This window comes from Loxodonta africana, chromosome 2 (assembly GCF_030014295.1).
Source record: "Loxodonta africana isolate mLoxAfr1 chromosome 2, mLoxAfr1.hap2, whole genome shotgun sequence".
NCBI lineage: Eukaryota > Metazoa > Chordata > Mammalia > Proboscidea > Elephantidae > Loxodonta > Loxodonta africana.
Window position 1 is genome coordinate 180311743 of NC_087343.1, and position 16227 is coordinate 180327969.

Genomic DNA, 16227 nt, shown 5'->3' on the forward strand with positions numbered 1-16227 from the left:
AGTCAGAATGATCTATATTTTATTTGCAGAAATCAATTTGTTTTTCTTTCTTCTGCACCTTTGCACATACTGTTGCCTCTGTCTGGAATGACCTTTGCTCTGGCCTCTTCACTTGGCCAAATCTTTCAAAACTAGGATCAGGAGTCATCTTGGAAGTCTTCTTGAATTCCCCTTTCCTCCCCCAACCCTGGCCTCATTTAAGTCTTCTTATGTGTTCCTTTGGCACCCTATTCAGAGCTCTGTCATAACTATTCCATGGTTAGTCATTTGTTTTCACTCCAAGTTTTTGTTTTGTTTTGTTTGCAAAACAAACTGTAAACTGATGTAAGTTATTCTAACCTTGATGGCTTTTCTACACACTCTGCCACCATGCCTTGGAATGTCAAAATACCCCACTGTCCTCTAGCAGCAGCAAAAACTGGCAGCTGGAGAGAGGCTATGAGCCACAACACTAAAAAATCCTAAACTAAACCTGTTGCCCTTGAGTCGATTCCAATTCATAGTGACCCTACAGGACAGAGTAGGACTGTCCCATAGGGTTTCCAAGGAGTAGCTGGTGGATTCAAACTGCCCACCTTTTAGTTATCAGCCAAGCTCTTAAGCTAGAAGCAATAAAAAAACAAAACAAAACAAAACAAAAACCTTGGGACTTAGTACTTATTAGTAGATTAGGGTCAGGGGAAAGAAAAGAGCAAAGGGCTGGCAAAAATGAAGAGAGGGGAAAAACAGCTAAAAGCCTAAAGAGATGAGGAAATTGTGAAGCGAAGAAAGGAAAGCCTCCATGAGCTTATTACGAACTTGTAGAACAGAAGTTCTGAGCTATGATATATCTTTTCTAATACACTGCAAAGGGACAAGAAGGTTAGATTAAAAGAACAATACTGCATTTTCCAAATCTCAAATCTGTCGAAAGCTTTGGTGTATGTGTGGTGTGCGTGTGTGCATGCCTGCGTGGGTGCCTCTGTGTTTGAGTCTGTGTGTGTGTGTGCGCGCGTGTATGTGCGTATGTGCGTGTGTGTGTCTGTGATGTTTGCTTTTGAGAGAGAAAGGTTAACAAGCTAAGCAGAAACCTGAATAAGGAAGCCAATTGTTCTCCTCTCCCCACCTTCACCTTCTACCAAAGCAGACAAGACAGATACCCTCAGTGAGGGCTTTGGACTACAGAAGAGATTCGCCTGAAGGACAGTAGCCCAACTGATCTTACAGGAGAGAATAACACACACACCCTATGGTCCCAAAGCTGTAACATTTTGAATCAGGGATCACAACATACAGTGATCAAGCACCTATAAGGAATAATAAATATTTGTTGAATGGATGAACAAACAGAAACGAAATAAACAAATGTTCAGTGTTGAAACTGGTTAATGAGTTTGAAATATTCCAAATAGAAACTTTTTTAAAATGCAGTAAAATCCTAATTGAAAGTTCTACGTAACATAAATGTAGTAGACAACAAAGAGTTACTAACCAGGAGGCATGCAAGATAGCCCTCACATCTGAAGATAATCATAGCAGAGTTGTTAGGGGACTAAATGAGATCATGTGTGCTTAAGCTCAGCACAATATCCAGGCACTTGGGAAACACACCACTAATGCAAACTTTTTCATAATTGTCTGATCTTGACTCTGATCTCTGCGTTCAACAGAGTAGATGGCCATAGGCTAAATGTTAGAGAGCAAAGCCTTGTCCCCTACTGTCTCCCGGTGCCTTTATAAAGCAGCAGTTACTTGACAAGTAGAAAGTTTAGTTTTTCATGGAACACAGTAAAACTTCAATTAAATTGGAAGGGGTAACTTTATCTCTGTAGCTAAGGGGGTAGCCAGAGCCTTTGAATAGGAGAGATATACTCAAATTATTAATCTGTGTTTTCTATACATCCTTCTCCTGTTCCCTCTTCTTACATACAAGATTTCATTGGTACCCGCAAAAAAACCAAACACCAAACCACTGCCGCATTGCCGCCAATTCCAACTCATGGAAACCCCATGTGTGTCAGAGCAGAATTGTTCCATAGGTTTTTTTTCTTTTTTCTTTTGGTTGTAATGTTTACCGAAACAGTGAGAACTTTCTTCCACGGTACTGCTGGGTGGGTTCAAACCACCAAACTTTGGATTGAGTACAAACTGTTTATGCTACCCAGGGACCTTATACTGGTACCCCAGGGGCTAATAAAGACTCATGCCACTGCCAAGCAAGTTTTCTTCAAATGAATATGACCAAGAAGATGCACTAGAGAAAACCTGAGAGGTGATGAGCCTGTAATAAATCGTTACAGGAAGGATCAGAAAGTAGAAAGGAAAGGGGCTCAGCTGAGTTCTTATTGAGCCTCACTTCCTTGGCTCTCACGACAGTTGGACAAGCCTACATCCAAAAGTTCTGGACACTTGTCAGCAATGCTGAACAGAGGATGAGATGCTTGGACATTTTGTATAGGGGAGGGAAGGCAAAGCTTCACATCCTCTCCAAGCTGAAAAGGAACTGAAACAATTAGGACCTTCATCTGAATAAGGACAGTAAATGACACACCACCAATGTTACACCTATTTGTTACAATCATTGTTGCTCAAAGGCATTTCTACAATGTACGGAATATGATTAAATCTCCCAGTTACTACCTAGGATTCTTGTCCAGCCTCAAGGCCATTATTCTGAGCATCTTGTTTCCAAGGAGTGCCTGGTGGGTTTGACCTGCTGACCTTTTGGTTATCAGTCATAGCTCTTAACCACTCCACCACCAGGGTTTCCTGGATATGTTTATTAGTATTAAATAAACAGTTCAAATACTCTCATTCTCATTCTAGGTTTAGAATAGAAGATTGTCTGACAATACAGAAAACACAATCAACAGAGGAAAAAAAGTCTGTTTAAGCAATATATTTTCAAAGCAATCAATGTCACAAAACAGTATGTATATTGTTTAATGAGAAACAAGTTTGCGCTCTAAACCTTCATCTAAAATACGATAAAATTTTTTTTTTCAAAGAAAAGTTAGTAATTTAGTAAACCCAAATAAAAAAACAAAACTCTTGCTGTAGAGTCAATTCCTACTCACTAAAGCGACCCTACAGGACAGAGTAGAACTGTGCCATAGGGTTTCTAAGGCTGTAAACCTTTAAGGAAGCAGACTGCACATACTTCTGCAGAGGAGTGGCTGGTGGGTTCAAACTGCCTATCTTTCACTTAGCAGCCCCGGGCTTAACCACTGAACCTCCAGTGCTTTTTAATTTAGTAACAAAAGCTACTATTTATCAAGTACTTACTGTGTTCTGGACTCAGTGCCTAGCTCTTCATGTACTTTGCATTACTTAATCCTCTTAATAACCCTGTAGGTAAGGTATTATCACTTCCTATTTTTTAAAAAAAAGAAAATGGAAACTCAAAGTGATTAAATAACTTGCTGAAAATCACATAGCTAGTTAGTAGTAGACATTCCTGGAATTTATTCCAAAGGCTAGACATTTATACTCCCCACAGGACTACATGACCACAAGGACAGGGACTGGTCTGTTTTGTTCCCCACTGACACACAAAGTGTGTTCAACAAATATTAGTGAGCTAGTGCATTGTTTCATTGCAATAACAGTCTTAATTGTTTCTAAGACATTTTTGAGTTGGAATCGACTCGACGGCAACAGGTTTGGGTTTTTTTTTTTTTTTATTTAAGCCATTTTTTTTAAATTGTGTATATATATTCCTAATTTTGTTAGTAAAAGCCAACAGGAGAAACATGCACATTTTGAAACTCACACATTATTGCAATAAGTACTTTTAAAATAAAATTAATTTTTAAACGTTTTAAATTACCAATTTATATTCATCAGGTAAATTGACTTTCAAGGTGTACCAAGGTTCCGTCCCCATTTGAGCTCCAGTTTCTCAAACTCACCTGATTATGTGACTAGGGTATCACTTTGAGTTAGTAAGTTTTCTCTCTGGTTTTCCTTTCCTGCCTTCCAGGGCTTAGTTCTGTGACATTGCCTCACGAAAAGTAGACGTTTCAGCAAATCTTTCAGATTTTTCACTCTTTCAAAGCCCAGATAGCCACTTAGAAGATAAGAGGATGTGAGAACAGAGATATTCAACTACCATCTTTTGAGAGTTAGCTGACTCACCCCAGTCCTTCCTCAGGCCTTTTTGCTTGTAGGCTTCTCATCTCTGACAATGAGAGAGAGAATCCAAGAAAGGATCAGGTTATTTTTCCACTAATCTGGCATAGGAGAGGCCCACATTCAGAGGATTAAGTTCATTTACAGTAAATAAAAGAATAATACTGCTTCACACACTGGTCTATAGTCTGAGATTTATACTTACGACATTTATTTTGTAAATATTCCTTTTGCATATATTTTGTATACACATTTTGTATATAAAAAATATACTTTGTATTATTTTGTACATATTCCCATATATTCCTCTTAACACAATCTGACACACACCTTTCATTTTAACCCACTGAAAAAAATCATCAACTTTTCTATGTAAACTCACTTCAAAATAAAATTCTGAAAATTGGAAGAGGACTAAGAAACGAAGCAGCCCAACTCCATTCTTTGATAAAGTACACAAAAAGTAAAAATATGGGAAGGATCAATTGATTTCCAAAGTTCACTCACAGAAATCTCTAGAAAATCCTACTCTCTGCATCTATAACCAGAAATCAAGACTTGACTTTTTTTTTTAAGTAATCACTATTTTTAGAAAGAGGGGATAGAACCATTACACAACTACTAAACTGTACCTGACAGAAACTCCCAGTACGTTCTGGAATGAAATGCTGGCCAACCCGGTTTGCGGCAGAGACCTGACCCTGGCCAGAATCGGGGCGTGCACAAGTTAGCTAGGCCTCGGCTTGAATGGAGACACTTCGGAAAACAGTCCAATGAGAGACGCTTAGGGGGAAGGGGGCGTGGTCTTAAGGGAGCGGAGAATGGACGCCCGGGATAACGTAAGATGCGTGCTGATTGGCCGGGCTTCTTACCTCGCGGGAACGCCCCGCCCCTCAACATATTACACAGGCGGTCAGGCGCTGCCCCTCCCGCTTCGAGCTGTCCCAGACTGAGGGCAGTTCCGTCTCGGCGGCGCTGCGGAGACCTCCGCCCCGGACGTCTCCCCCTCCCCGGGCCGCTCCCCTCCTGCCCGCGAGTCCCCTCGCCTCGTAGGCCTCTCGGATCTGGTATAGTCGGGTGAGGTGCGAGCAGGCCCGGGGAGGGTAATTACCGCTGAGGAGCCGCAGTCACGATCAAGGTGAGCTGAGAGTGCGGGTAGGGACCAGAGTTGGGGGCGCGGGGTGAGGGGGAAGGCCTGGCCCGCGCCGTTTTCCAGCATTCGCTTTTTCTCTGTTGGGAGCACATGCCCGGGCTAGTCCGAGCCTGGAGGGGCGGGGCCGGATTCGTCCTCGCAGAGATAGTGTCAGTGCCCGCCCCGTCCTAGGGACCCGTCGGGGGACGAAAGAGTTTTGCCCATAAAGTTACTGGTTCCTCACCTGTACCCCCTTCCCTCGTCCAACCCTACAGATCCCCCGCCTTCCTTGCTTTCAGTTGGTGAGAGGTGGGACGTTCGCGTACCCAGCGCTTAGCTTGTGCCTGGCACACAGTAGATGTGGAATGCTCTGTCTTAGATGAATAAAATCCCCAGATTCATCTTGTAGACTAGGTTAGCCCCTCTCCTATGTGCTGCTGTAGCACCCTTCAAGCTTCCTTTCCTAGCACCAATAAAAGTTAATAATTACTGAGCGTTCACTGTGCGCCAAGCTCTGTACTAAAAACTAGTCATCACAATCGTTAAAGAAGGTAAATATTGTTAGCTTCATTTCACAGATGTAAAATGAAGCTCATTTTTATCGTCCAGTGTTTATTAAGCACCTATTGTATGTGCGACGTAAGCTCTTTACCTATGTGGTTTTTGTGTAATGCACACAAGTGTGTGAGGAACTAAGGCTCAGAAAAGTAATGTGAACAATTTAAGTTGCTAATATTTGGCAGAATACGTACAACCATCTGATTTCAAAGTTCTTGGTATCCTGTTGTATAGCAGTCTATTAATAGTTATCTACTGACAGTGAATGACTTCAATATTTCTTGAAGATCTGCAATTAAAAAAAAAAAAAGCAGGATTCCAGCCCTCTAGGAATTAGCAGCCCACAAGACTGGTAGGAAAAAAAACAATAGCACTAGGTTCACTAGCAGCATGGGGAGAGGGGAGAATTACGTAGTACTTTTTGGCACAATACAGGGATGGTCAAGGAAAGCAGGAAGGGTTATTCTTACACTCCTTTCTGGGTTTCGTTCTATATATAGATGATAGAAGTACTGACAACTGACGCTCAGAAACTGCTACACCAGCTGAATGCCCTATTGGAACAGGAGTCTAGATGTCAGCCAAAAGTCTGCGGCTTGAGACTAATTGAGTCTGCTCACGATAATGGCCTCAGAATGACAGCAAGGCTAAGGGACTTTCAAGTGAAAGATCTTCTTAGTCTAACTCAGTTCTTTGGCTTTGACACCGAAACATTTTCTCTAGCTGTGAATTTACTGGACAGGTTTCTGTGCAAAATGAAGGTAGGTTTAAAGCTACATTACCCTGAATATTTAATTTTGCTCATTGTGTCTTTACCTTGTGTTAGCTTTTGGATATTACTCACAAACTTGACATTTTTCAGCAGGTAGCTGAAACACTGATAATTCTGTGTGCTACAGCATTGATGAATATTTTTCCTGATCATAAATCAACGATAATGCATCATGTGTTAGACAAATTTTGAAATGGAAGATAGTCTAATATAAAATAATTACAGAGTTTACAAGTAGGAGAATCGGCTGTTGTTTTTGAAACATTTGCTGATAGGTTGGGTATTTTCATTTATTTGTTTTTAGATTCAAAGACATTTGTTAGAGAATGCTAGATTGTGGTTAGGGACTTGGGTGTATTTCTTAATCACTGTCTATACATAAAGTTCTAAGTGTTCCAGTCTTAGGCCTAGTCAAAGTCCTGCTTATGCTTAACATTTCCAGCATCAGTTTGCATGCAGTAGACGAGAGATTTTCTGAAGGAGGAGCATTTCTATGATTATTTCCTTTTACTGGATAAGCAGGATATCTGTGTAACTTTCAGAGCTTGTTTATTGAAAATGAATCTGCCTTCTCTGTGGACCCATGGTCATTAGTGGATAATGAGATAGTACAACCATTAGAATGACATTCATCTTTTAGTTCTCAGTACTTAACACAGTGCATCATAGAACGAACTCAATATTTGTTGAATAGTTCTATATTAGCATTTTGTTCAACAGACTGATGTAACAATTCTTTAGACAGACACCATGTGCAGGCACTGCACTTGGATCTATAAATGTTGCACAGATAAAAACATACAGCTGCCTCTCAAGGATATTACAGCCCTATATGGGAATAAGGGGTCTGGTGGCGCAATGGTTGAGTGCTAACTGAAAGGTCAGTGGTATGAACCTACCAACTGCTCTGTGGGATAAAGCTGTGGTAGTCTGCTCCCATAAAGATTACAGCCTTGGGGCAGTTCTTTTCTGTCCTCTAGGGTTGCTATGAGTCGAAATCAACTCAACACCAATGGACTGTACGGGAATAAGATGGTTACACTGATAACTATCATAACAGTGCAAGGCTCAATAGAAACAATTATAATTCTAAACCACAAAAACCCATTGCTGTTGAGTCTATTCCGACTCAGCGATCCTACAGGACAGGGTAGAACTGCTCCGTAGGGTTTCCAAGGAGCATCTGGTGGATTCGAACTACCAACCTTTTGCTTAGCAGCCAAACTCTTAACCGCTACACCACCAGGGTTTCCAATTATACTTCTAAAAAGGTATATATTGTTGATGGGGTTCCGTGAAGAAGAGATAAAACAGATACTGGTAAAAGATTCTTAAAAGTTTCATTTGAGCTGGGACTTTAAGATTGGATAGAATTTTGACTGTGCCTCCCATTGTAGACATTCAGAAAATAATGTCTCCATGAATAAATAAAAAGAGAGATTGGTAGTGGACAGGGCTTTACAGACAGAGTAAACAATGTGTGTTGTTATACTTAAAAACTGTTTTACTTGTGTTACAAAGACAACAGCTTGGAAAAGACATAACATCCTGGAAATTTTATTAATACACCATTTATGTAACATGTTTCAGTTCCTCCCATAAGTCTCCTGACCAGTTAACTTTCTTGGTCAAATTACAGCACAGTGTTTACAGTTCTACAGTGATAAGAATTATTCTGTGCAAAGGCCAAACATTGAAACTCAGTTCAGTTACTCAAAAATCATTCCCAAATGGGGTGCATAGTTTTGACAGGCTACAGTTGAGGTATAAGTAGATCTTAAGTCCATCACAGTTGAGAAATATACATCAAAGATACATTTTCCTAATGGTGGGTTTGAGTTCTAGAGATAATGATGATAATTATTATTTTTAGGTACAGCCCAAGCATCTTGGGTGTGTTGGACTGAGCTGCTTCTATTTGGCCGTAAAATCAACAGAAGAAGAGAGGAACATCCCATTGGCAAATGACTTGATCCGAATAAGCCAGTATAGGTTCACTGTTTCAGACTTGATGAGAATGGAAAAGATTGTATTGGAGAAAGTATGTTGGAAAGTCAAAGCTACTACTGCCTTTCAGTTTCTGCAACTCTATTATTCACTCATTCAAGAGAAATTACCATTTGAAAGGTATGTGATCTTTGTTTTAAGCAAAGGATGTTTGGATATCAGAATGGTGTTTTGGTTGTTATGTAAAATCAATCTCCTGATAGAATTCCAATCAAAGTAAGATGACAGCTGTGGCTCTGCAGTGCGATAGATTGGAAGTCGGGGGAAGTGCAGCAATGAAGAGATGGTCTGAGTTTGGACATATTCCACTAGTACCCTTTGACCTAGTCCACAGAGACTAGGAATGGGAGAGAGAGAGGAGGGACTGGTTGATCAGAAGTGCAGGGAGGTCTGTGGATTCCTAGGCCTACAGGTCGTGCCCGGTAGCCCACAGAGGACAGGGATGAGAGAGGGAAGGGGCTGGCTCTTCTGAATTACAGGCAGTTTTGTGTGGCTCCTGAACATATGGATGGTGCTCGTTGACCTAGACCACAGGGGCTAGGGATGAGCTGACCAGAACCTGCCCGAATGAAGAGGAATAACCTGACCAAATGAAGAGAAAATATTTGGCACCATGAGCTGGTGAAGATTGCTGCAATTTGAGGGCTGCTCTGGACTGGACATTGTGTATGGATGCATTTGCTCAAATTTCTAGCCTGAACAGAAGATTCCTCAGATCTAGGAACATGCTTTTCTCCTCAGAGTACTGGTTTGGTAGGGATGGGCAATGTAAACGTTGGCTATCTAAAACGGGGAAAGATGAAGGGAGGAAGTGGCTGGCTTATGCCATTTAATGGGTGTGCTTACACTCAAAATGAGGGGGACAAGGGAGGATCCCCACTAAATAGATTCCTGGTGAGTCTCAGGAAGAGAGGGTGGGGGAAGATGCTGATAGGATTATATGATTTAGTTGTGTTGATTGTTTACAGGGTGAATTGTGATTATAGAAACTAACTGTAGAGGCAGTAACTGTGAAAGAGTGGACTTGGAGGAATATACTGCTGGACTGGAATACAATAGCTGGACCAAAAGTCCCTTAAAGGTTTTGCTATGCTGACACCTTGTGAGGTTCATAGCAAGGGAATAATCTTCCCTCAGTTAAATTTTATCACATACCAGAAAGAGTGAAGCCAAGATGACTTTTGGAGAACCTGAGCAGGTAACATGGGTACCTGCAGCAGACCTGAATGGCTGGAACCTGAGTAACCTCACCCTGAGGACTCTTTGCCCTACTGATGGCCTAATTGTTAATGACTGTTTTGACTTGGTAAAATGATCGGGGCGGGGGGGAGGGGGAGTTATCCTCCAAGTATAAAAGAACCATGGCTAGAAGAGCCAGGGGTGGCTCTGCAGTGTGACAGATTGCTTTTATATGGCCTTTATAGCCATGGTCTTGAACCTCCCACCAAATGATCAGGTGGGACTATGCAAATAAGGTGCTTGTGGCCCCCCCAAGGGGATTGGACAGCTTCTTGATAATGCAAATAAGGTGCGTATCACCCTTGGGGGTGGGACCATGCAAATAAAGTATATGGAACCCTAACGAGGGGGTTGGTTAGTTTTGCCATCTACTAGACTTAAAAGCCAATCCCAGAGCAGAAGGAGGACCTCACTACCAAGAGGAAGGGAGGGGAGCAGAGCATGTCCTTTGGACCCAGGCTCCCAGCACTGAGAACCTCCTAAATCCAGAAGACAGAGTTGTAACACCAGAGACGGTGCAAGACAGCAAGAAGCAATGGCAGAGAAACAGTGGCAGGAGAACCAGGAGGCCTGCATGAGATGGTGTGTTGGGCTTCCCGGCCCATGGAGAACCGCAGTTACAGTGGGTGTGCCCACCCACAGAGCAAGAGCTGAGCACCTTCAGGCTGAGGCTTACTGGCAGAGTGGGATGCCTCTGGGCACTTACTGGTGGAGCTAAAAAGTTTTGTTAACACTTGCCAGAGCAGGGCAAAAGTTGGGCCAAGGAGCCACACGCCAGAGAGTCCTGCATTCAGGGGTAGCTGAGAAGAGGCTGTCCTGATCAAACAATTGTATTGTTTCTGATCCTGAATTGTAACCTATTATAGTAAACCTTATAATCTTGAGTGTTGTCTGTGAGTTTTGTGGGTCATTGCTATGGATTACTGAACCCAGGAGAGAAGTAGAGTGCGCCATGGGAGGGACAGCTGGTGTCAGAACTGGTAAAAAGGTTAGAGAAAGGAGATATGTGTGACCTCTGATTCATAGGAATCAGCCTGCTATCGATGATGATTCTCTCTCCTTCCCCTTGTGAAATTAGACAAGGAGGTTAGACACTGCTGCCGCACCATTTTTACAGGCTCCTTGAACATCACTGTCCGCAAATGTGGTTAAGACATTCCAATTTTAGTGTTGTTAATGGACATTTCAACTTTTTCTTAATTTTCCATTTTTAAACCACATAACATATAGAACCTATTAGGTCGGCATCTAACACAAATTTATGGAGGAACGAACTTTAGTAGATACAGAAAAAGATTTATTAAAATCAAAATAACAGTGGTATCTGTGGCATAACACTTTGTTTTAAAACTCATGTATGTTCTTAGAAGTTAATATCTCTGAGGGAAGGATAATTCTTTTACTTTAAATATTTTTTTTTCTCTGATACTATGCATAATCTTCACTGTATAAAATGACATCAGTGTTTTTCATAGGTCTTTTGACTTGGTGTAAAATTACCTGCATTAAATTAACCTAAGTTAATCTAATTTTATTGTTAAAGGAGAAGCAGCCTTAATTTTGAAAGACTAGAAGCTCAGCTTAAGGCATGCCACTGCAGGATCATATTTTCTAAAGCAAAGGTAAATATTTTAAAAAGATTAAACCTATTTATTCACACCTATTTTTTTTTTTTATTTTTATATTTGACATTTACTTAAAAACTGATCTCTTTTAGCCTTCTGTGTTGGCATTATCTATTATTGCATTGGAGATCCAAGCACAGAAGTGTGTACAACTGACAGAAGGAGTAGAAAGTCTTCAGAAACATTCCAAGGTATGTCAAGGTCATGGTCTAAATCCTATTAACACCTGTAAAACTAAACCACTTGCAGTATCTCCTGAAGTAAAATGACAAGTCCTATGCTTATTTTGGAAACCCTGGTGGCATAGTGGTTAAGTGCTATGGCTGCTAACCAAGAGGTCGGCAGTTCAAATCCGCCAGGCGCTCCCTGGAAACTCTAGGGGGCAGTTCCTACTCTGTCCTCTAGAGTCGCTATGAATCGACTTGACGGCAGTGGGTGGTTATGCTTAAGTAGCTTATCCTCCATTTTTTTTTTTTTTTTTTTGACAAGGGAGGACACATATTAATAGAATTGCCTTTATTACTGTATTTTAATACGGTAGGAATTTATTTTGAATAATAATTTTAAACATCTATGTACAGACAGGAAACCCTGGTAGTGTAGTGATTAAGAACTACAGCTGCTAACCAAAAGGTCAGCAGTTCAAATCCACCAGGTGTTCCTTGGAAAACCTATGGGGCAGTTCTCCTGTCCTACAGGCTTGCTATGAGTTGGAATCAACTCAACAGCAACAGGTTTGTTTTTTTTTTATTTCTGGATGTACAGATAAATGGCAGAGATTTGACCTTCTGGCAAGAGCTCGTATCCAAGTGTTTAAATGAATATTCATCAAACAAGTGTTCCAAACCAAATGTCCAGAAGTTGAAATGGATTGTTTCTGGGCGAACCGCAAGGCAACTGAAGCATAGTTTCTACAGGATAACCCACCTTCCAACAATTCCTGAAACGGTTCCTTAATTGGTAAAATTGGTTCACAGTTATCCATATAGACAAAATTTTGTAATGCTATTATTTTCCTCCTCAGTTAGAGAATTAAAGTCTGAATTGTTATTCTTACACAAAATGGAGTAGGGATGGCAAAGGGGAAAATGACTTCACCCATCTAGTCAGCTAATATTTGAAGACATTCACTACATTCAAGGTACAACACCCTAAGAATAAGAAATTATGCAACCTCTGATATGTATATTAACCATTTCATTAACTTATCAGCTTAGAACTAACAGCGTTACCTCTTAATAACCTGACTGCTGAAAGTAGCACTGGAACAGTATTTTTTTTAATGACACATCATTCTGTGTTATGTAGGCCCAAGCTCTGGCTCAGAGTACGTGTCATTTAAAGTAACACAAGCCTGAGTTGGGCAACAGGACCAAAAGTTTGAACCATACTAATTTGAGATCTTTAGCTTATTAGCTAAATCGGTATGAACCTGAATACTGTTCTTAAAGGAAAAGTAAGATACGGCAGTTGGTCTCCATGTTAGGTATTTGGAAATTGCCAGAACATTTCAACACTGAAGTGGTGTATCATTGTTACAGCAGTTGGACTACTGCAAAGTATGTAGTTATATGCATGAAGAAGGTAAACCTGGTCACTGCATTTTTGATATCCATTCTTGCCATCTAAATTACTTAGAGTGGTGATTTATCTTTTTCTCCTCAGAACTAAATGTTAACATTTAAGTCATCTACATAAAATCTCTGATTTTGAATCTTAGATAGGAATAGTTCATTTTCACAGTAAATTTATGCTTCGAAGACTTCTGATAACTTGGTTTTTTGTTTGTTTGTCTAAATAGGATTATTACAGCAACAGAAAACTCTTTGAAGCCTTTCTCTACAACCCTGAGCTATGAAGTTTATGGTATTATAATGGATTTAAGCTGTGAAGCCTCAAAACATCATAACTAGATTAGAATTGATGTTCTCAGACTTGGGAAAATTGTCTACTTAACATTATGCTATAGTGGAATTACATTTAGGTTTGAATTCATCTGTGAAGCACACAAATCAAAGCTAAGAATATAAATGTGAAACTGTAACGATAGCCTGAGAAGGTAAACTGTGAATCTTTATTTCTAACATTGATCTAAATTTCTATATTGGATCAGTGTATTTAGGTGGTATTGAAGTGGTAACCTACTTAATTTAAAATAAATCTTCTTAAATGTGCTTATTAAATTGTTAAGGCTTACATCAAAACCAGCATTTCACAAATGCACTTTTAAGACATAACAAGGATTACTATTCTAGGCAGTATAAATGGTTTCTCGGTACCCATAAGGCAAATAATACATAATCCAGATATGTGGACTTCATGGCTGTCTGGCAATCATATTTACATTTGAGGGCATTTTATATAAAGCAAAAATACAGACCTGGCAAGTCTGACATACACATAAAGTTATCTTTAATATGTTTTTTTCTAGAAAACAGGAAATATTTGTACCCATGATAAAAATTTTTATATAAAATCTACTGCCTCAATCTAGTCCCATTGAGAAAATTAGTTTCTCTTTTATTAGTAACTCAAAATAGATTACCACTCTGAAAACTTGTTTTACCCCATTAAATCAAGTTCAGGCTAAATTTAACAATCCTAAAGTTTTTACTAAGGACTGTTTTTATAAAACTGCAATTGCCTAATTTAGAATTTTGTTTAAAAGGAACAGAGTATATTTTCATTAAATGCCTCTACTGTGGCAAAATAAAGTCTTAAGAAAAGTTAAGTGGGTACCTTCATAACTCTAAAGGTAGCTGAGGTAGTGTTTCAGATTTTCCATGTAAGTCAGTGAATGTAAGGAGACCTACAACGTTAAAGTGTTGTGAACGGTTACTCAGTGCATCGTGTAGCCTGAGATCATCCAGAATGGTTGTAACCAATTCAGATTTACTTTTGACATCATGTTACAGATATTTATGGATAAATATGCACTGAAAAATAAGCCAAAGAACCACAGTATAACTTATATTTGACTTTTGTAACCTATGTTTTGTGGATAACTTTTCAGTTTTCCCAAACAGCTGGTAACATTTCAATATTCTAAATACATCAGTGTTAATTTTGAGTTGGCAGAGGTGACCTAACAAACTACCATTATGTTTTGGTATTAAAGGATATACCTTTCAATAAAGCTACTGAAATGCATTGATTTGCTGGGTGGTTTTATTTTTCTTCTTATTTAGTTACATTCGTAATTTGATAACGGAACTATTCAGTAATATTTAAACTCAGCACTAAAGTTAAGATGCATGGTGGCAGAAACAATAAAATCTATGTAGTATGGCTATTACCTAATTATCAAGACAACCAGTTGCCCTTGAGTGGATTCAGATTCATGGTAACCCCATGTGTTGCAAATAACAACTGATTTTTGACAAAGTGCAAAGACAATTCCGTGGAGAAAGGATAGTATTTTCAACAAATGATTTTGAAATAACTTGGCACTTATGCAAAAAAATAAACATCCATGTAAATCTCAAACATTATACAAAAATTAAAATGGCTCACAGACCTAAATGTAAAAGGTAAAATGACAAATCTTTTAGAAGAAAATGCAAAAATTTTCATGACCTGGGGTTAAACAGAGTTCTCAGACATGATATCAAAAGCACGATCATCTGGCAACATGATAAACTGTACTTCATCAAAACTTTAAAAAAAAAAATTTTTTTTTTTTGTTTTGCAGAAGACTATAGGCTACGAAACAAATATTTGCGAATCACAAATCCAACAAGGGATTTGCATCCAGATTATACAATGAACTCTCAAAACTCAACAGTAAGAAAACAACTTGATTTTTAAAATGGGTAAAAAACTTGGACAACTTCATGAAAAAAAAAACTATGGATAGCAAATAAGCACAGGAAATGATGCTCAACATCATCAGTCATTAGGGAAATCCAAATCAAAAGCATGATGAAATACCTCTCTGCACACTATTGTTTTTGTTGTTAGTTGCTGTCCAGTCAATTCTGACTAATGGTGACCTCAAAGGTGCCGAGTAGAACTCCATAGGGTTTTCAAGGCTGTGACCTTTTGGAAGCAGGTGACCAGGCCTGTCTTCTGAGGTACCAGCCTTCCCGCCAGCAGTCATGTGCTTGATGCTTTCCACTACCTAGGTACTCCTTACCACATACTACACTAGAGTAGCTAAAAAATAAAAAATATTGACAATACCAAGTGCTGACAATGATGTACAGCAACTCATCCATTGCTGATGAGAATACAAAAATACAATTACTCTGGAAAACAGTTTGGCAGTTTCTTACACAGTTAAACATACACTTACCACATGACCCAGCAATCCCACCTAAATATTCAGAGAAATAAAAACTTATGTTCGCACAAAAGTCTTTGTGTAAATGTTTATAGCAGTTCCATTCATACTTGCTAAAAACAGCTCAAATGTTCTTCAACAGATGAATGAGCAGACAGACAAACTATGGTATATTCATACAATGGAATACTACTCAGCAATAATAATAAATGCAGTATTGAATCATGCAGCAAGTTGAGTAAGTCTCAAAGGCCTTATGCTGACAAAGCTAGTTTTAAAAGATTTTACATATGATTCCATTTCTATAACATTCTTGAAAAGACAAAACTATGGAGATGAAGAATAGGATCAGTCATTTCTAGGGGCTGGGTGGGAGTGTAGGGTATGACTCCCTAGCAAAGAGACAGCATGAGAGAATTTTAGTGGTGACGTAACAGTTCAATATCCTGTTATGGGTAGCGGTTACGCATATCTATACATGTTTTGAAAATCAGAGAACTAT

General features: G+C 39.4%; 1 protein-coding gene and 1 long non-coding RNA gene across 5 annotated transcripts in view; one reads left to right on the forward strand and one right to left on the reverse strand.

Annotated features, from left to right (window-relative positions):
• Window positions 1-5074, reverse strand: part of LOC135229617 (uncharacterized) — an 80442-nt gene extending 75368 nt beyond the window's left edge. For all 3 annotated transcript variants that reach the window (XR_010320296.1, XR_010320303.1, XR_010320294.1), the window contains exon 1: window positions 3891-5074. This is a non-coding gene — a long non-coding RNA (uncharacterized LOC135229617). The remainder of the gene's footprint in view (window positions 1-3890) is intronic.
• CCNG1 (cyclin G1) lies at window positions 5037-14593 on the forward strand. 2 transcript variants are annotated; one of them, XM_010592319.3, is made up of 7 exons: window positions 5076-5248; window positions 6301-6561; window positions 8446-8699; window positions 11362-11440; window positions 11536-11634; window positions 12209-12403; window positions 13245-14593. In XM_010592319.3, exons 2-6 carry the CDS (start codon window positions 6301-6303, stop codon window positions 12398-12400), a joined length of 885 nt encoding a protein of 294 aa, XP_010590621.2. In that variant the 5' UTR covers window positions 5076-5248; the 3' UTR covers window positions 12401-12403; window positions 13245-14593. The 2 variants fall into 2 exon arrangements, with proteins under 2 accessions (XP_064135128.1, XP_010590621.2); XM_064279058.1 differs by lacking the exon at window positions 12209-12403 and having other exon boundaries at window positions 5037-5248.
• Window positions 14594-16227: the final 1634 nt, after the last annotated feature.

Coding starts and splice junctions, on each gene's coding strand:
- CCNG1 (XM_010592319.3), top strand. CDS start 6,301: ATGATAGAAGTACTGACAACTGACGCTCAGAAACTGCTACACCAGCTG. Junction 6,562..8,445: donor GGTTTCTGTGCAAAATGAAG/GTAGGTTTAAAG, acceptor TATTATTTTTAG/GTACAGCCCAAGCATCTTGG. Junction 8,700..11,361: donor GAGAAATTACCATTTGAAAG/GTATGTGATCTT, acceptor TTATTGTTAAAG/GAGAAGCAGCCTTAATTTTG.